This window comes from Carcharodon carcharias, chromosome 7 (genome assembly GCF_017639515.1).
Source record: "Carcharodon carcharias isolate sCarCar2 chromosome 7, sCarCar2.pri, whole genome shotgun sequence".
In the NCBI taxonomy this organism is placed as follows: Eukaryota; Metazoa; Chordata; class Chondrichthyes; order Lamniformes; family Lamnidae; genus Carcharodon; species Carcharodon carcharias.
In genome coordinates, this window is record NC_054473.1 from 124,812,744 (window position 1) to 124,833,472 (window position 20,729).

A 20,729-nucleotide genomic window follows, 5' to 3' on the forward strand; every position below is an offset into this window, starting at 1 on the left:
GTTCCCATGCGTCTGCTGCCGTTGTCCTTCTAGATGGTAGAGCTCGCAGGTGTAAAAGGTGCCATCACAGGCAGCATGGCAAGTTGCTGCAGTGTATCTTGTAGATGGTACACACTGCTGCAACAGTGTGCAAGTGCTGGAGGGAGTGAAAGTTTAAGGTAGTTGATGGTGTGCTGATTATATGTGCTGCTTTGTCTTGGATGGTGTTGAGTTTCTTGAATGTTGTTGGAGCTGCACTCATCCGGGCAGGTGGAGAGTATTCCATCACACTCCTGAATTGTGCCTTGAAAATTGTGGACAGCCTTTGGGGAGTCAGGAGGTGGGTTACTCACTGCAGAATTCCCAGCCTCTGAGCTACCTTGTTAGACTGGAGACAGTTTGATCAAGAAAGTTCTCCTGTATGCATATCAGAACTTCCTCTCCTTCCTTACCCTCAGCATCTTGTTTTTCCCATGGCTCCTATTATTACTATTCCATTTTTTGTTACATGCCATTGAAATTTGCCATAAGTTTTTTCACCTGCCTCCTCCTCAATGTTTGTAAATCTATTAGAAAAAAGTTCAAGCCAAATAGACTCAGTCCTAAATTCTGTTTAGAACTGTTAACATTATCCTTAATCAATACTGTCACATCCATTCCTTTTATTGCTTTCTCTGTCATTCCTGAATGCTTAGCAACTAGAAATATTAATCACCTGTTTCTGGCCTTGTTTGAGCCGTATCTTTGTTATTGCAACCATCTCATCCCATGTGACAAATTTAAGCCTGCAGCTCATCAACATTATTGTTTACACAATTTAATATCTCCATTGTAACTTTTGCTATTTTCCTCAGTTTGATCCCTGCAATTTTTGAGTTATTTCTAAATATTATGTTTATAGTTCTCTGACCTCTGACCTCATTTCTGCTCCTCGCTGCTATTCTTTGGTTTCTCTCTCCCTGCTGAATTAGTTTAAATGCATCTATTTAGTACAAAAGAAATTGCCATCACGGATACTGGCAAGATAAGGCTGCCCAACATTTCCAGATAGATGATACAAGTAAGCCTGCCACAATTTGTTGCCTTTCAGTCAACACTGGCCAATGCCAAGCTTATAGTTCTTTCATTGCTTACCATGCATGTGTACACTCCTACAGGACAAATAATCAGCAACTCACATCTTAACAGACCTTCACACATTAAATCATTGTAACATAGCCTAGCGTTATGATACGTGGTCACTACAGGTTGGACACATACCTGATATTCTTATACAAGGAGGTGTAGTGTTTCCTCAATCCCAAAAGTACAATAATGGCCAGTTCTGACAAAAGATCATCAACCTGAATCATTAACTCTCTTTCACCCTCCATGGATGCCACCTCTGCTGCTGAGTAGTTTGTGTATTTTCTATTTTTATTTTAGGTTACCAACATGCTTCCCAAGCATAAAATGGTGTGAGAGATTGGTCGGTGCATCACAGGAACCACCTGAAGTTCAATTTCCTTTCTTCTTTCATTGGATGTGAGTGTCACTGGCAAGGCTATTATTTGTTGTCAATCCCTAATTGCCCTTAAGGGGATGGGGAGTCACCTTCTTGAACCACTGCAGCCCATCTTGTATAGGTACATCGACAGAGCAGTTAGGAAGAAAGTTCAGGATTTTGACCCAGCCACAGTGAAGGAACAGCGATATATTTCCAAGTCAGGATGGTGTGTGATTAGAGGAGAGCTTTTGAGGTGTTAGAGGTTTGGTAGGTGCTATCAATGGTGAGTTGCTGCAGAGCACCTTGTAGGTGGTACACTTCAGCTACTGTGTGCCAGAGGTGGAGGAAGTAAATATTTAAGATGGTGGATGGGATGTCGATTCAGCGGGCTGTTTTGTCTTGGATGATGTCGAGCTTCTTGAATATTGTTGGAACTGCACTCATCCAGGCAAGTGGAGGGTATTCTATCATGCTCCTGACTTCATCGATGTTAAAGGAAATGAAAAAAAGGTTCCTGTAAATGGGCAATGCCAGTTTACACCAGGGCATCGAATTGAAAATCTACCAAATAGTATTTTTAGATAAATGACTCACAATAATTCTGTGTTTTTTCTGTTCTGAAAGTGCCTGGTCATATTGGAAATCGTCTGGAAGCAAAGCTGAACAAACCTGCTGTAGTCCACTGGCTATGCATGAGGAGGAGCAGTCAATACTTCACATTGTGGCTCAATCTGAATATGTTCCTGCCCATTGGAATTGACTGCTGGATAGACAATATCAGGTGTTGCAATCTTGTTATGATGCTGCCAGCCTGGACCTTATTAATCTGTCTCTTCATTGTATGACCTTTTACCTCAGAAGCTGATTGTAAACTGTCCGAATAGGGGATTTTCCTGAGCACAGATTTCAGAATGAGTTTCAGGGACATAGGGGCATCAGAGATTCATTTGAATGGCAGCTCCTTCATTACTGGCTGGGGTCAATCTGGAGTCCATTTGCTGGTGTAGCTTTGGCAGGAACTCTAGATAGATAAGTAAACAAGTTTTCCGCCAATCTTAAGACAACATTATGGTGGCCAATGGAGGAATCTCCAAGGAAATCCTTGCCATTTAACTCAGGCTCCATTGCCACCAATGTTACCAATGTTCCATGTATTCCATTTGATTCAGTGACTATCTCTCAACCACTGAGAAGTCAGGCTGAATTTTACAGGGAGGGGGAGAGGTGTATTGCTCACCCCCCAAAGATAGTACTGAGCGAACCGTGTTTAAAAAAGGCTGCTGCGCAATGATAATATACTGGGGCTGGCCATAACGGGGTAATTGTGGAACATCTGGCCCTCAAGGACAGGGAGTCCTGCATTTGAAAGCTACCAACCAAGCTAATTGGCCAGCAGCTGCATAGTCTCAGCAATGCCAGGACTCAGTTATGACCACTCCTGGGACTACAAGCAGTCCTGAGAAGGAAGAATAGATACCGGACATAGCTGAGTCTGGGATTTTTGGTTGGAGAGGGATCGGGGCCCCTAGGGCTTGGGGGGAAAGGTGGTAAGAGGGGAGGGGAGGTTGGGTTCTGAAGACTAGAGAAGGATGCACAAAGGGGGAGGGATACCAGCTCAAGGGGCTGCCCCTGATGGGCACAGGGCACCCTCCCAAAGGAGGTACTGTCCCTTTGTTCCTGCCTTTTCACCTGAGATGGTGAAGTAATGACTGTCCTCCTTTGCAGCCACATGTATTATTGTAGTGTGGGCGGAAACAGTAATAGACTTAAGGGCGGGGAAGCCAGCTGAAGCCTTATCCACCCACAGTATTAGGGGGGGACAACTCTGGAGTGGACTGGAAGGCAGTGGGCTGGCCACCCATCCTATTTTTCATGCCGTAGTCCCTCCCCACCCCACCCACAGCTGCAAATATGCCGGCTTGGGGGAGCTGTAAATTATCATACGAACATACATACAAACATACGAATTAGGAGTAGGAGTAGGCCATTCAGCCACTCAAGCCTGCTCCGCCATTTAATGAAATCATGGCTGATCTGATCTGAACCTCATATTCCTATCTACCCCTGAAAACTTTTCATACCCTTGCTTATCAAGAATATATCTACCTCTGCCTTAACCGCCATTCAAGGACTCTGCCTCAACCGTCTTTTGAGAAAGAGAATTCCAAAGTCTGACGACCCTCTGAGAGAAAAGATTTCTCCTCATCTCTGTCTAAAATGGGTGATCCTTTATTTTGAAACTATGACCCCAGTTCTAGATTCTCCCACAAGAGGAAACATCTTTTCTACATCCACCCTGTCAAGACCCCTCAGGATCTTATATGTTTCAATCAGATCGCCTCTTACTCTTCTAAACTCCAGTGGATACAAGCCTAACCAGTCCAGTCTTTCCTCATAAAATGACCAGCTCATTCCAGGATTAATCTAGTGAACCTTCCCTGAACTGCTTGTAAAGCATTTACATCTTTTCTTAAATAAGGAGACCAATACTGTACACAGATGTACAAGACAGCTGTAAAAAAAAAAGCCTTCTTCTATTTACATTCAAGTTATAATTTTTTACAGGTTTTCTCTGTAGATATCAAAATAGGATATGAATGCTATATAAAGGTCAAAGTTCAGCCTTAATGAAAAGGCTTGACCCTTTATTTTCATTATTATTTTCTTGGTGGTGTTTCCCAGTTCCCCAAAGTCTCTTTTGTCTTCTCAGCTCCCTCAGCAGAGTGAATGGCCTTCTTAGTTATGCCAATGTTTTACTGATACCAGTAGCTGCTGGTGTGGGCTAGAAACGTTTCTCTTCTTCCTAATAGGTAACCACTTAAGTTCTACCTGGCTTGTCCCGACAGCTGCAAAGCTGAGACTGGAATTCACCAGAATAGGAATGAAACTCCCATGCAAATTCCCTCATGTTAATCAGGACTAAACAGAAATAGAGGAGGTGAAAACAGAACCGTGAAAGCGCTGGGTACTGAGAAGTGTCTTTTCAACTTACTGCACAGGGTTGGAGCTGGTGTTATGGACTGGGCAGCCATTATAGAAACTGCTGGGTTTTTATTCCCGTCAATGCCAGTTTTATTGCCAGCTGGCAACTTGAAAATCTAGCACACTGTACCCAATGCAAATGAAGGATCAGAATGGTCACTTCTGTCAAGCATTTTGTACTGTTTGCTTAACATTTTTTTAAATTAGCATTTGACACAATTGAATCTTTCTTAGACTTGTTTACAACCGAACAACAAAGAGAAGTTCTAATTCACCTGGGGTGGTGACCCGAGTTCCTGGCTTTGGGAAGACCTACTCCGTGGAATATCTGGATCCATTGAAACTAACAGGTTTGTTTGGGAAAGCTAACAAACCTTCCTCCAGTGACTAGTGTTCCCTGAATTCTACAAGTTTAGAGTTATACAGTATGTAGCAGAATAACAGATAAACTGTACAAAAGGCAAGCCTTGGATTTACATAATGCCTTCCACAAGCTCAGGATATCCCAAAGCACATTACAGCCAATGAAGCATTTATTAAAATGTAGACACTGTTGTAATGCAGGAAACCCGGTAGCCATTTTGTATACAGCAGGCTCCCACCAACAGTTATGTGATGAGGACGATAACTCGTGTGCACTTGTTAATTCTTGATTCTTTGTTTAAATCAGATTTTTCTATTCCTCATCTCACTCAGGCAAGGCAGTGGTGTAGCAGTATTGTCACTGGACTGGTAATCTAGAGACCTAGGATAATGCTCTGCAGAATCCCACCACGGGCAGATGGTGGATTTTGAATTCAATAAAAAATCTGGAATTAAAAGTCTGATGATGACCATGAAACCATTGTCACTTATCGCAAAAACCCTTCTGGTTCACAAATGTCCTTTAGCGGAGGAAATCTGCTGTCCTTACCTTGCCTGGCCTACATGTGATTCCAGACCCACAATAATCTGGTTGACCCTTAAATGCCCTCTGAACAAGGGCAATTAGGGATGGACAATAAATGCTGGCCTAGCCAGTGATGCCCACATCCCATGAATGAATAAAGAAAAACTCCAGAGTCATATTTCTGCTTCTTTCACAGGGTCAGTATTTACTCATGTGACCAACATTCTTCCTCATTGGTCAGCTCTTCTCGAACATTTGGTATTCTGTACTCATCCTCATTGTAATAGATAAGACTGCAACTAAGTATTCTGATCTCCTCACCATAATGTATATGATGCAAGCACAGTATATGTATATGTCCCTTAGCAAACTCCCCACTGATCATGTCCCCATTGTATACTGATCTCTTCAGAACATAGGAACAACAATAGGCCATTCAGCCCCTTAAGCTTGTTCTGCTATTGAATTAGATCATGGCTGATCTGTATCCTGACTTCATTTCCCTATTTGTTTCTCTACCGCTTAATACCCCTACCTAAAAAAATCTATCAATCTTGGGTTTGAAATTTTCAATTGGCCCAGCCTCAATTGCTTCCAGTGTAACCCACAATGCCAATCTTATGGCCCAGTGGGTCAGGTCCAGCTTCAAACCCTTTAGTAACCAGGTATTTTGCAGCCATGTTGAACAATTTACTGTGTGTAGGAACTGCTATTTTGTTTTGACAGGATATTTGCACACGTTGGTGCAGTTCTTGGTTAACTCAGGCTATGTTCGTGATGAGACTGTGCGAGCAGCCCCTTATGACTGGAGAGTGGCAGCATGTGAGTACAGACAATGGACACATCATCAAGCCATTATTGTTCTGACAAAAATGCTAACCAGGTGAAAAATATTCACACTGAATTCTGAACATAGATTTCAGTGACAGCTCAGTACATAATCTGACAACACAGAATGAGGCCATTCAACTCATTGTGCTTGTGCTAACTCTTTGATTCAGCCATCCAATTAGTCCCACATCCCACACTTTGCCCAAAACCATACAATCTTTTCCTGTTCCAAATATTTATCCAATTCCCTTTTTTAAAGCTACTATTGAATCTGCTTCCACCAGTCTTTCAGGTAGTGTATCCCAGATGATAACAGTGTTAAAAAATGTTCATTTCATTTCACCTCCGTTTCTTTTACCAACTATTTTAAACTGTGTCCTCTGGCTACCAACTCTCCCGTCAATGGAAACAGTTTCCCCTTGTATTATCAAAAGTAATCAACAACTTGCTTCCTTCCTCCTACCAGGTTTGAATTTAAAAGAATGCTGATGTAAACCTTCTGTAATAATTTTTATCTTCCCATCCTCTGTGATCTCCCCGCCACAAACCTTCCATCACTATCAAAACAGTCTCCTATTTGCAAACCTCCACCGATAGCATTGCCATGAGGATTATGTCAGAATGAAACTGGGTGACCTTTTCTCTGGGGAAGCACCCAAAAGATGATTCTGTTTCTGTCAATTAACTTTACTAAAAAGCAAAAATTAACCCAAGTGCAAAAAGGGAAACTGGTTTACAGTCTAATTTATTCAAATTAATGACGGAACTAACCCCTAGTCTGTGCATAGCAGTAAAGCTGCGAGTGGGAACTCATAGGGTAAAGAGCCATAGACGTAACCCCCATCTTTTTCATGCCCTCACACAGTACACTGTAGCACTCGTGTGCAATGCTGTTGGCGATTGTAACACTTGGCTCCTTTCTGTTTGACAGATGAGCAAGAAGAATATTTTGACAAATTGAAGAAACTAATTGAGGAAATGCACAGGGCGTACAGCAAACCTGTCTACCTGCTGGGCCACAGCATGGGGAATCTGTACATCTTGTACTTCCTAAAACAGCAGCCCCAGGAATGGAAAGACAAATTTATTCATGGATTCATATCACTCGGAGCTCCATGGGGAGGAACAGTTAAATCTCTTGCTGTGCTTGCTTCAGGTACCAATCATTTATGTATGTATATTTATTCTCCTATTATTGTCCCATGTAACTTCTGGAGCTGAAAATGAAGTTATAAAAGGTGACAACTTATTCTCTGTCATCATGCAGTTGGAAAATATGGTAAAATTCTGAAAATCCAATGCTGTTTTTAAAAGAAAGACTTGCATTTAGATCACATTTTTCACAATCATATGATGTCCCAAAGTGCTTTTTTAAAATTTGTTCATGGGATCTGGGTGTTGCTGGCGAGGCCAGCATTTGTTGCCCATCCCTAATTGCCCTTGAGAAGCTGGTGGTGAGCTGCCTTCTTTAACTGCTGCAGTCCATGTGGTGTTAGGAGGGGAGTTCCAAGATTTTGACCCAGCAACAGTGAAGGATTGTCAGGATGGTGTGTGACTTGGAGGGGAGCTTGCAGGCAGTGGTGCTCCCATGCATCTGCTGCACTTGTCCCTCGAGATGGTAGAGGTCACGAGTTTGGAAGGTGCTGTCAAAAGAGCCTTGGTAAGTTGCTGCAGTGCATCTTGTAGATGGTACCCATTGCTGCCACTGTGCATCGGTGGTGGGAGGAGTGAATGTTTAAGATGGTAGATGGGCTGCAAATCAAGCGAATTGCTTTGTCCTGTTGTTGAGCTTCTTGCTTCAGACAAGCGGAGAATATTCCGTCACACTCCTGACTTGTGCCTTACAGTTGGTGGACAGGCTTTAGGGAGTCAGGAGGTGAGTTAGTCTCCGCACAAGTCCCAGCCTCTGAACTGCTCTTGTAGCTTTACAACCAATGATGTACTTTTGAAGTGTAGTCACTATTGCAATGTAGGAAATACAGTAGCCAATTTGTACACAGCAAACTCCCACAAAAAGTAATGTGATAATGACTAATGTTAGGGTAGACTTTCAACTTGCCACCCAAATGTTAAACTAGCTTTGCAGATCATAAGATCATCACTTTGTGGTCATGAAAACTGCCTGATCCTCATTTTCTTTGACATCAATGACATTGGACAGATTCTATAACATGCACCAGGTTTATGCCAGTTTTACCACCTGTGCCACCCCCTTGCCACCACCCATCCGGGGCAACAAATTGAATATTCATTCCTGGTGTCTTTCACGGCTTGAAATGAAACTGTTCCAATATGATAGAATGTTGCTGATGACAGCAAAGGCTGCAGCTGCATTGCTTCATATAAAGAGGAATTGTGTGCACAAACACCAGGCCCTGAATTTTACCCTTGCCGGACACGCGCAATCAGCAGACCTGGGAGCGGTTGGGGAACAGACCTCCGACCACAATCGGTCTCCGACTGCAATTTCAGGTTGGCTGGCCAATTAATGGCCAGCCAGCCTGAAACTTTCGCTGAAAAGCTACCAGGGTGGGGGAAGAGGGCAGGCGATGATGTTTCTGTGGGCATGGGTGAGCACTGCAAGAAAGCTCCCTGAAGGCAGACAGCTGCCTCAGGGAGCTTCGGATCTGAAAATCATCAAATAAATTTTTAAAAACCGGAAAACAAATGTCCATGCATCACAATCAGGCACGTGAAAATATATCTAATAAAAATGCTGTCCACAGGTTCGTATTTTTCTTTACTTCACAACAGAAATCGCATCATGCCTTTGGATGAGGTTTGATCAAAAATGTAAAGGCCACTTGGCCAATTCACCTGTCTGCCAAATGCAATGTTGGACAGGCCACAAAAAATTGGAGACACTTGCGCCATTAATGGGCTTAATTGCCCTCTTAATTGCCGGCGGGCACACTTCCGATTTTTACACATACCCTCCGAGCAAAATATCATGTGAGTGCCTGATGACGTCAGGACACTCGCCCGATGTCTTCTCGTGCAATTTTAGGTCTGATCAGGTCGGGCGGGCGCACACCCACCTGTGTGGCATAACATTCAGCTCCAGAAATTTGACAAGCTAATCTCAAAAACCAAATTTATTAATTTAGAATAAAGTTAGAATAAAGAGAATAACAAAGTATAGGGAACTAGGATTTGGATATACTTCACTAATTCTCTTGCCCCCATCCTTCTCCACCAGTTAGAATAGAATTGTGTAATGAGAGAGAGTGTTACGGACTGGTGTAGTAAATGCTCATCATCCAATCTTCTGCTATTGCTTGCTAACTTTTGTTATTCCTTTCCCTTCGGTAGGGAAATTCTGGTGCAGTCTTTGAGTTGTGTGGAGCTCTAGTCACTGAACATTCTTCAGAATGCAGCAAGTATTAAACAATATTCAGGTAGACACTGCACATTTTTTCTGGGAGGGTGGGAGAGAGAGGGGAAAACATGGATGGGAGGAGTCAGATTTTCTATTTGGTGCCCAGGACTAATGTTGCAGATCAGCCTTTTCATCTCTGTTCAAAACAGAAGCTTCAAAGCAACTGTTTGCAACAGTGTTTACTTTATTGGTGTCCTCCCACAGTCTGTCGAAATCTAGAACTTTATATGTTTAACGAACTTTGAACTTGGTCTGTTCTCTGACATTCAAAGTATTCACCTCACTGTTGCTGGCCTGAACTGAGAACTCAGTAGAACAACTCAATAGAAGAGCTTTCAACTTTAGTGTCTCAGTGAAATGAGTTTTATCTTTTAAGGGGATTATCATGTTAATAAACAGTCTTAGTTTCAAACAAATTATGGTTTAATATTGCTCTCACTGGAAGAACACTTCACCTGTACTCTGGATAACATGATTAAAAGCATTGTTGAAAAGAGGGACATGTTGCTGTAGCTTTTCATCTTGCACTTATAAACACAAGAATGCCAAATTTCAAACAATTTATACAACAGGAGCAAAAGGTGCTGATTGTTTGGCAAGTTGACTCCGGTTGAGCTAGGCATTGTCATGGAAAAAGCAATGGGGAACTATAGGCTCCCCAAGCTTCTGGGTAATTCAAAAATGGTGTAAAGCTTGAACATATTCCTCTTCTTTACAAAGAATGGGTCCTTGCATTTGAATGTATGTCACTTCTAGCAAGCATAAATGAGCCACAATATAAGTTCAACTGATTAACTGAAATTGGTTGTTAATGCAGCTATTATCACCCTTCAGCAAGTGCTGCCCAATCACAGAATCATATCTAACAGTTGAAGTTTTGTTTTGGGTTTTTGCACATGTTGGCTGGTTGAAAACGCTCTGTACTCTGTTTATTACAAATATCCAAAGGAACATGCTGTTCGATTTGATCAACCAATCATTGGGATGTATGACATTCATACCTGGCATTACACCAGCACTGAAATTCATATACGATGTTGCTCAATTGTGTGGTAGGCAGAACATCTTTTTGGACTGACGACAGCATCCTGTTAGTGGAAAATAACATTCGCATAGCCACTGCATAGTAGCAGGGTGAAGCGACTTCCTTAAACTGTCGTTCAAATTTTTAAAATACTTTGCCTTTCCAGGGTAATTTTAGGTAGATCAGGCACTTGTCAGGTCTGAAAATGGCGGCCATTGGCCCATTTGTGAGTTTGCGTAATACACAGTGAACAATGATCTGATCAGGATTGTCATTGTCCTGCAGGATAGCTTTCTCCATGACAATGCCTCAGCCAATCAGAGTCAACTTGCCAAACAATCAGCACCTTTTGCTCCTGTTGTATAAATTGTTGTGATTGTTTGAAATTTGACATTCTTGCATTTGTCCTTATGAGTGCAAGATGAAAAACTTTAGCAATATGTCTCTCTTTTCAGCAGTGTTCAACTTCTGTGGCATCAAGCGAAAATTATAAACCTGTTTGTAAAGGATCCGTTCATGATTGTGCTGCACAGAAGAAATTAATATGTTAATGGAATATAGCTGTAGGATGATTGTGGAAGTGACTAACTGAATTATAGAATAATAATTATCAACTTGGCTGTCACTCTGAAGGGTGCCATTTAAAATATTTTGAAGTGTTGCTTTATGGTACTTGCACACAATTTGATGTGTTGAATTCAGACCAGTAATTTTCCATTTGAGGAGTACGTGATGTCAGCTCAGCCACTTGAAGGTTAGTCCCAAAACAAGAGAGAGCCTTCAACCACCCAAAGAGAGTTGGAGGATTAGCAAACTGGAGGTGCTCCATGCACAGTAAGCATCCAATAACTGTATAATATTGGCAGATGCAAGAGAGTTACTCATCTTCCAGAACTTTCAATGAAGAAGGTGTTCATGGCATCTGGCGAGGAGGTGGATTTAGGAGTGGGTCATGGTGTGTGGTGGGGCAGGGGAGAATCAAAATGGGTCATAGGAACATAGGTGCATAGGAGCAGGAGTAGGCCATTCAGCCCATCGAGCCTGCTCTCTTCATAGGTCAGTCCAGCCATTCGGGAACAAGTCTAGTGAACCTTTGTTGCATTCCCTCAATGGCAATAATATTCTTCCTAAGGTAAGGGGGCCAAAACTGCATACAGTGCTCCAAGTGTATTCTAACCAAGGTTATTTACAATTGAAGCAAGATTTCATTATTCCTCTTGCGATAAAGGCTAACATACCATTAGCCTTCTTAATTGCTTGTTGCACCTGCATGTTAGCTTTCAGTGACTTATTGATGAGGACACCTTTTGTACATCTACACTTTCTAATCTCGTAGTATTTAAGGAATACTCTGCAATATGATCACGGCTGATTATCCATTTCAGTGCCTTTTTCCCACACTATCCGCATATCCCTTTATGTCATTGTTGTTTAGAAATCTGTCAATCTCTGCTTTGAGCACACTGAATAACTGGGCTTCCACAGCCCTCTGGGGTAGAGAATTCCAAAGACTCACAACCCTCTGAGTAAAAAAATTTCTCCTCATCTCGGTCCTAAGTGGCTTCCCCCTTATTCTGAAATAGTGTCTCCTGGTTCTGGGCTCCCCAGCCAGGAAAACATCTTACCTGCATCTACCCTGCCTATCCTTTAAGGATTTTGTAGGTTTCAATGAGATCATCTCTCATTCTTTGAAACTCTAGAGAATACAGGCCCAGTTTCCCAAATCTCTCTTCATAGGTCAGTCCAGCCATTCGGGAACAAGTCTAGTGAACCTTTGTTGCATTCTCTCAATGGCAATAATATTCTTCCTAATGTAAGGGGACCAAAACTGCACACAGTGCTCCAAGTGCAATCTAACCAAGGTTATTTACAATTGAAGCAAGACTTCATTATTCCTCTTGCAATAAAGGCTAACATACCATTAGCCTTCTTAATTGCTTGCTGCACCTGCATGGTAGCTTTCAGTGACTTATTGATGAGGACACCTTTTGTACATCTACACTTTTTAATCTCATAGTATTTAAGGAATACCCTGCACATCCATTCCCCCTACCAAAGTGGATAACCTCATATTTTTCCACATTATATTCCATCTGCCATGTTTTTGCCCACTCACTAAATCTGACTAAATCCCCTTCAAGCCGCTTTGCATCTTACACACAACACACATTCCCACTTAGCTTTGTGTCATCTGCGAACTTGGAAATATTACGATTGATCCCCACATCCAAATCATTAACATATATTGTGAACAGCTGGGGCCCAAGTTCTGATCTGCTAGTCACAGCCTGCCAATGTGCGAATGACCCATTGATTCCTACTCTCTGTTTTCTGTCTGTTAACCAATCCTTAATCCATGCCGGTATATTACCTCCTGTCCCATGTGCTTTAATTTTACTAACCAATCTCCTGTGGAGGCTTCTGAAAAGCCTTCTGAAAATCCAAGTATACTATGTCTACCAACCCTTTATCAATTCTGTTAGTAACATCCTCAAAAAACTCCAATAGATTCATTAAACATGATTTCCCATTCATAAATCCATGTTGACAATGCCCAATCAGATCATTATTATCCAAGTGTCCATTTATCACATCCTTTATAACAGATCCTAGCATTTTCCCTACTACTGATGTAAAGCTAACAGATCTGTAGTTCCCTGTTTTCTCTCTCCCTCCCTTCTTAAATAGTGGGGTGTCATTTGCTACTTTCCAATCTGCAGGAACCATTCCACAATCGATAGAATTTTGGAAGATGATCACCAATACATGTTTACTTCCGCAGAAATGTCTGTCTGACTCCCTAACTAATGAATCCCCTATCACTATTGCATGCTGGGTCATAATGGGTCATGATTTCCAGAAGGCATTTGATTAGGGGCCACATCAAATGTTATTGCAGAAAATAAAAACTCATGGTATAAGGGGTAACATATTGGCATGGATAGAAGATTGGCTAGCTAACAGGAAGCAGAGAGTTAGCAAAAATGGGTCTTCTTCTGGTTGGCAGGATGTGATGAGTGGTGTGCCACAGGGGTCAGTGCTGTAGCCTCAACTTTTTACAATTTATATAAATGACTTGGATGAAGGGACCAAGGGAATGGTTACTAAATTTGCTGATGACACAAAGATAGGTAGGAAAGGAAATTGTGAAGAGGACATAGGGAGGCCACAAAGTGACATAGATAGATTAAGTGATCTGACAAATGGAGTATAATGTGGGCAAATGTGAAATTGTTCATTTTGGCAAGAAGAAGAAAAAAGCTTATTATCTAAATGGTGAGAGATTGCAGAGCTTTGAGATTCAGAGGGATCTGGGTGTCCTAGTGTGCGAATCACAGGTAGAGCATGTAATTAGGAAAGCTAATAGAACATTCTCATTTATTGCGAGGGGAATTGATTACAAAAGTATGTAGGTTATGCTTCAGTTGTACAGGGCACTGGTGAGACCACATCTGGAATATTGTGTACAGCACTGGTTTCCTTATTTAAAGAAAGATGTAAATGCATTAGAAGCAGTTCAGAGAAGGTTTACTGGACTAATACCAGGATTGGGCAGGTTGTCTTATGAGGAAAGATTGGACTGGTATTCACTGGAGTCTAGAAGGATAAGAGGCAACTTGAATGAAACCTTTAAGATCCTGAGGGCTCTTGACAGGGTGAATGTGGAGAGGATGTTTCCTCTTATGGGAGAATCTAGATCTATGGGTCAATGTTTAAAAAAAAGTTGTTCATTTAAGACAGAGTACGAGAAGAATTTTTTTCTCTCAGAGTATCATGAGTCTTTGGAACTCTCTTCCTCAAAAGGTGGTGGAAGCAGAGTCTTTAAATGATTTTAAGGTGGATCTAGATAGATTCTTGATTAACAAGGGGATGAAAGGTTATCACGGGTAAGCAGGAAAGTGGGGTTGAGGTTTCAATCAGATCAGCGATGATCTTATTGAATGGCAGAGCAGGTTTGAGGGGCTGGGTGGCCTATTCCTGCTCCTATTTTATTTGTTCATTTGTAGGATAGTATGGAGGAGAGGAGCTGTATATAGGGGTGGTTAATAGGATCTAAGAGTGGCCGAGTACCTGTCCTTAATAGCTTCCTCTGTCTCTTCCCTTTGGTAATCTTTGCCCCCTCCAGAATAAACTCCAATCTCTCCCTGTTAGTAGCATAACATCACAACAACAAAATGAACTTGATTGAGGTATTTAAAATAACGCAACTCAGTCCACGTGGATCAAGTATTTGAACTAAATGGGTTATGGAGGTCGAGAGGACATGTGTGTACGTTATATAAACATAGAACTAGATTTGACGTCAGGAGGCTTTTCTTTTTGTAGTTGGTCATTGACTTTTGGAACAAGTTACCTGTTCATGTGTTGTTTGGGGATGAAACATTCATAAGGGAAGAGTGCCTAGTTGTGCTGTTATCACAGTGTGGGAAAGGTAGATGGAACAACAAAATATTTGGCGATGAGATTCCATAAATAGGCAACACTATGGAAATTGAAAGTCAGAACAGATAAGTGGAAGGAATTAGGATGAAGAAATCAGGAACCCTGTCTAAGTGAGACGTTACAAGATATGGGAATATGGTTGCTGCATAGTTTGTCCTTTCACCGTAGCTTAGTGTTGAATGAAGCTAACAGAATAAAGCTAGATCATTACAGTATAAGTCTAAGGTTAGCATGATAAAAATGTGGCATTCTGTGGTCAGGCTAAGCCTTAATACTGTGTTCAGTGATCATCATTGAGACCCAATGGAAACATCTGAACGCACTGCAAAAGAGCCATGAGCCTAATCCCTATCAGCAGAGACAATCTGGGAAAGCTCAGCCCACCCAGTACTGAAAGGAAACAAATGTGAAGAGATATTGTATGGATATAAGATTAAGTGAAGTGGAAAAGATAAATCCAGAGCAGTTTTCATGTTGAATCATGATAATGAAAAAAAGAGATATCCTTATGAACTGGCTTGGTAAGAAGAACTTTTATGAAATGTTTTTTACATTCTCCACACATTCCAAAGTGCTTCCCTAACAATTATTTTTGAACAGTAGTTTATTTTATTTTGTCAGCCAATTTCCATATAGCAAGGCTCCTACAAACAGGTATTAGATTGATAAGTAGTTGGTGAATGTTGACTGGGTGCAGTCCCTGCTGCCCTTTGAATAGTGTATTTGGATCATCTACATCCACCTGAACATTGGAAACTGGTCTTTAGTTTATCATCTCCTTTTGCTGACAAGTGCAACCATCACTTTGTACTTCCCAAGAAGTCAAATTTCATAAACATAAAAACCTAAGAGGAAAGGGAATACAAGTGGAGCAATACTTTCTATTGAAAAGGGCTATTTTCTCTCCTTATACCCTCTCCCAGCCCCATTATACAGTATCTTTTATCATAAAAGAGAAAGGAGATTTCACATTTGTGTTTTTCTTTCTTCAATTCTTCTTTCCAGGAGACAACTATGGCCTCGCTCTTGATCTCCTGAAGATACGGAAGCAACAACGAACAACAACAACCAACCCTTGGCTACTGCCTACCAGGCGGGCCTGGCCAGCAGACCATGTCTTCATCTCCACGCCAACCTACAACTACACATACAATGACTACAGAAAGTTCTTCACTGATATAGGATATGAAGATGGCTGGTTCAAGTGGCAACATAGCAAGGGTTTTCTGACTGACTTGCCTCCACCAGGGGTGGACGTGTACTGTATGTATGGAGCAGAAATCTCAACACCAATGACTTATATATATGATGAAAGCTTTCCTTCCAACCAGCCAGTACAGATTGTCTATGGTGATGGTGACAACACTGTTAGCCTGAAAAGCTTGTCTCTGTGCAGAGAATGGAAGGACCAACAAAAGCAGAAAATTCATGTTATAAAACTTCCTGGCAAACATCATTTTGATACAATTTATGACATTCAAGCTTTAGGGATCATTCAAGATATATTGTTAGGAAATTATTCCGAACACCAAGTCAATTCCAGAAACTAGATGTGATTTGCTTGGTGATTGGATGCTCCTGATTCAGGAACAAATAATCTTAGATTTCCGACCTATGTCTTTAAACTGGAATAGGCTTCTCTGAAAGGGTTCAAAGATATCTATAGGGCTTTTTATTGTAATAACAACATCTGTTGAGAGATTCACTGCTATCCTTGGTTGTTTATATAGAGGAATTATGAACTTCCAAGCTACAAATTACTTATGGCCAGGCTTGTGGGATTTACATGAGGTGTGCTTTTATTTAAGAAATCTGAGCCTAGAAATCAGCAGCAAGGATCTTAGCAAAGTTTAACAAATTCATATCGATGCCCTCTGTATGTTACCTTATACTGAGGCATTAACCCATTAAAAATAATACCTCAAATTAACACCTCTTGAAAATTCCAGAGGTAAGCCATACAAGCAAGTCAAATGTTCATCTGCTAATATCACCAAAGGCAACTTAGAGAATGTTCTAAAGGCTGCAGCATCAATGGATGTCTTAATTCAAAGAAAGGCTATTTCGCTTAATTGTAATTTTCTTTTATTGTTTTTAATTAAAGAAAAGTTCCCATCTTGAGGAACATAAATGAGTTTACAGACAAGCTTTCGACTTTGCCAGCCTGGGTAAACATTGTCAGTTCTTAGACAAACCACGAGAGAACATACTTTGAAAAAAAACCTCTCGAGGGAGTAAGCTGATGTAAGTCGTGTATGGAAAAGGAACTTGACATTTTTAAATGTGCAACATTAAAATCTGCGGATTTAACTGTATTTAAAGAAAAAAATTTAATTATTATATTTTATGAAAGATTTAATCTGTAAAAATTGAAGCTGCTGAACAGAAGGGAATCTAAGGTATACTACATCCTTTCCCCATTCTAAAAGTTGAAATGTGAACACACATCTGTGATTTAACAGCTGTGGGATTCCTTTACTGTGGGTCCAAATTGGAACTGAAAACTAAAAGTATTTTGTGTTAATGTTAAATGATTTATAAAATTAAAAGTAATTCATCTAGCACATGCCCATCACACCATAACTTGCAGAGGTGTCACATTTCAGTAAAATTAAAAGAAAAGCATGCAACAAGTTAGAGTTAGACACTTACCTTTGGCCTCTGACACTTGGGTTCAGTTCTCTCTCAACCTCTTTAGTTTGTTGGCTACATAGGTACTTCTGGAGTTTGCACAATAGACCTGATTGCCCACTGAGCAGAACTGTCCCTTATTCAGCACTGACAGTCACTCTCACTTGGAGAGATCAGAGGATGCCAGGTGTGAAATTGGTGTAGTAGAGCCATTTCCTGAGTTGAGATTTCGGCAAGCAGTTGAGGCAGCGCACTGCACCATTTTGCTACCCGGCTGTGCTATGCCTGACATATGGAAGTACTTGATGCTGACATGGGCAAAACCTTATTCTACAATGCTTCAGTGGGTAAATAAATAAAGTTGGGAGTTTTACAAAGTCCAACTTCATCAAATTTTGAAACTTCTACTGCTAAAGGTAGTAAATAAAGCTGGGCAGCAAAGCAGGTAAACAAGCCTACTAAATTAGTTGCTGCTTTTATGGATCCCATGGGACTTTCTGGTCATAATGGATGTTCCTGGGACAGGATTTGTGATTGACTGAATAAGCTACATTTTTTTTGGATTGTTCAAGTAACAAGTGGAGGGTGGGGAAGGTTATTGCTGGATTGTTGAGACAGGAAAGGAAGAAAGGGAGGGGGAGGAGTGGCACTATTGGTCAAAGATGGCATTACAGTATCAGAGAGAGAGGATGTTCCAGAGGGGTGAAGGACAGAATCTCTCTGGCTATAGGCAAGAAATGGGAAAAGTGCAATAACATTGATTAATGTAGTATACAGACCACCAACCAGTGGAAGAGATGTGTGGGAACAAATTTGCAAAAAAATTACAGAGAGGTGCAAGAGTTACAGGGTAATCAAAATGGGGACTTCAATTATCCAAATATAGACTGGGATAGGAATAGTGCAAATGGACAAGAGGGGTAAGAGTTCCTGGAATGTGTTCAAGATAATTTTCTACAGCAGTATGTTTCCAGTCTAATGAGAGGAAATGAACTTTTGGATCCAGTTCTGGGGAATGAGTTGGCCCAAGTGGATCAAGTATCAGTAGGACAGTGACCACTGTATCATAAGGTTTAGATTAATCATGGAAAAGGACAGAGAACAATCCAGAGCATCTAAGTCGAGTGAGTTGGAATCAAATGTTGGCAGAAAAGATAGTGGCTGAACAATGGACCACCTTCAGAGAAAAATCATTGCAGGCAATGGCAAGGAATATTCCCTCAAAGGGGAAAGGTAGGACAAATAAATCCATAGTGCCTTGGATGAGGAGAGAGATGGAGGTAAAGATGAAAAGGAAGAAGTGCTTGTACAACAAATAGATAAAAGCAAAAAACTGCAGATGCTGGAAATCCAAAACAAAAACAAAAATATCTGGAAAAACTCAGCAGGTCTGACAGCATCTGCGGAGAGGAACATAGTTAACATTTCAAGTCCATATGACTCTTCAACAGACCTAAGGAAAAATAGGACAAATGTACAACAAATGTCAAGTTGAAAATACAATGAGAATCAAGCTGAATATAGGGGGACCAGAGGGGAAGCAAAGAAACTAATAAGAAAAGCAGGGAGAGAGCATGAAAAGAGGCTGGCAGTGAATATAAAAAGGAATGCCAAGGACCTCCAAAAGCATGTAAATAATAAAGGGTGGCAAAAGAAAGAGTAGGGCTGACTAGGGACAAAAAAGGGGACATGCATGTGGAGGTTGGAGAAATAGCAAAGGTGTTGAATGAGTATTTTGCATCTGTCTTTACAAAGGAAGAACTTACTACCCAGGTGGAGGTGAGAGAGGAGGTAACTGGTACACTTGAAGAATTTACAATCGAGAGAAAGGAGATAAAAACAAAAAACTGCGGATGCTGGAAATCCAAAACAAAAACAGAATTACCTGGAAAAACTCAGCAGGTCTGGCAGCATCGGCGGAGAAGAAAAGAGTTGACGTTTCGAGTCCTCATGACCCTTCAACAGAACTCAAAAGAGAAAGGAGGTGTTGGAAGGGCTATCTTTATTAAAGTAGATAGGTACCAGGGCTGAAAAAAAAATAAAAACAAAAAAACTGCGGATGCTGGAAATCCAAAACAAAAACAGAATTACCTGGAAAAACTCAGCAGGTCTGGCAGCATCGGCAGAGAAGAAAAGAGTTGATGTTTCGAGTCCTCATGACCCTTCGCCAGAACTTGAGTGACTCAGCACTCAAGTTCTGTTGAAGGGTCATGAGGACTCAAAATGTCAACTCTTTTCTTCTCTGCCGATGCTGCCAGACCTGCTGAGTTTTTCCAGATAATTCTGTTTTTGTTTAGGTACCAGGGCTGGATGGGATGCATCCAAGGATACTGAGAGAAGTGAAAGTGGAAATTGCAGAGGGACTAGCAATAATCTTCCAGTCTTCTTTAGACACAGGGAAGGTAACTGAGGGCTGAAGAACTGCGAATGTCACACCCTTGCTCAAAAAGTGTTGCAAGGATAAAGCTGGCAACTACATGCCAGTCAGTTTGACTTCAGTGGTAGGAAACCTTCTGGAACTATAGTATGGGATAAAATCAATAATCACTTAGATAAGTGCAGGATAATTAAGGGTTAACTAACTTGCTTGAGCTTTTTGAAGAAGTAACAGAGAAGGTTAATAAAGGAAACGCTGTTGAGGTGGTGTATATGGATTTTCAAAAGGCATTTGATAAAGTGCCACGGACTTGTGAGCAAAATTCTAGTTCATGGAATAAAAGGGAAAGTAGGCACTTGGATAAGAAATTGGCTGAGTGACAGGAAACAGAGTAGTGATAAACGGTTGTTTTTCAGATTGGAGGAAGGTTTGTAGTGGAGTTCCTCAGGAGTCAGTGTTGGGACCTTGCTCTTCCTGATATATATTAATGACCTAGACTGTGGTGTGCAGGAAATGATTTCAAAATGTACAGATGATATCAAGAGTGGAAATGCTGTCAACTGTGATGGGGATAGTCTTGAACTTCAAAAGGACATGGATATGTTGGTGGATTGGGCAGACAAGTGGAAGATGAAGTTAAATGCAGAGAAATGTGAGATGATTCATTTTGGCAGGAAAGGTATGGTGAGACAGTATAAAATAAAAAGA

At 41.1% G+C, this 20,729-nt stretch overlaps 2 protein-coding genes across 5 annotated transcripts in view; one reads left to right on the forward strand and one right to left on the reverse strand.

The window, feature by feature from the left end:
• The window catches only part of ano10b (anoctamin 10b), a 130,412-nt gene that overhangs the window by 91,465 nt on the left and 18,218 nt on the right, over positions 1-20,729 (reverse strand). The gene's annotated exons all lie outside the window — the stretch shown is intronic.
• lcat (lecithin-cholesterol acyltransferase) lies at positions 1,355-16,563 on the forward strand. The gene is made up of 6 exons (XM_041191672.1): positions 1,355-1,373; positions 2,090-2,246; positions 4,682-4,797; positions 6,063-6,158; positions 7,099-7,323; positions 16,019-16,563. Exons 1-6 carry the CDS (start codon positions 1,355-1,357, stop codon positions 16,561-16,563), a joined length of 1,158 nt encoding a protein of 385 aa, XP_041047606.1.

Excerpts from the sequence above, each read along its gene's own strand:
- lcat (XM_041191672.1), top strand. Across the intron at positions 6,159-7,098 it reads TGACTGGAGAGTGGCAGCAT|ATGAGCAAGAAGAATATTTT; the intron begins GTGAGTACAGAC and ends TCTGTTTGACAG. Across the intron at positions 7,324-16,018 it reads TCTTGCTGTGCTTGCTTCAG|GAGACAACTATGGCCTCGCT; the intron begins GTACCAATCATT and ends TCTTCTTTCCAG.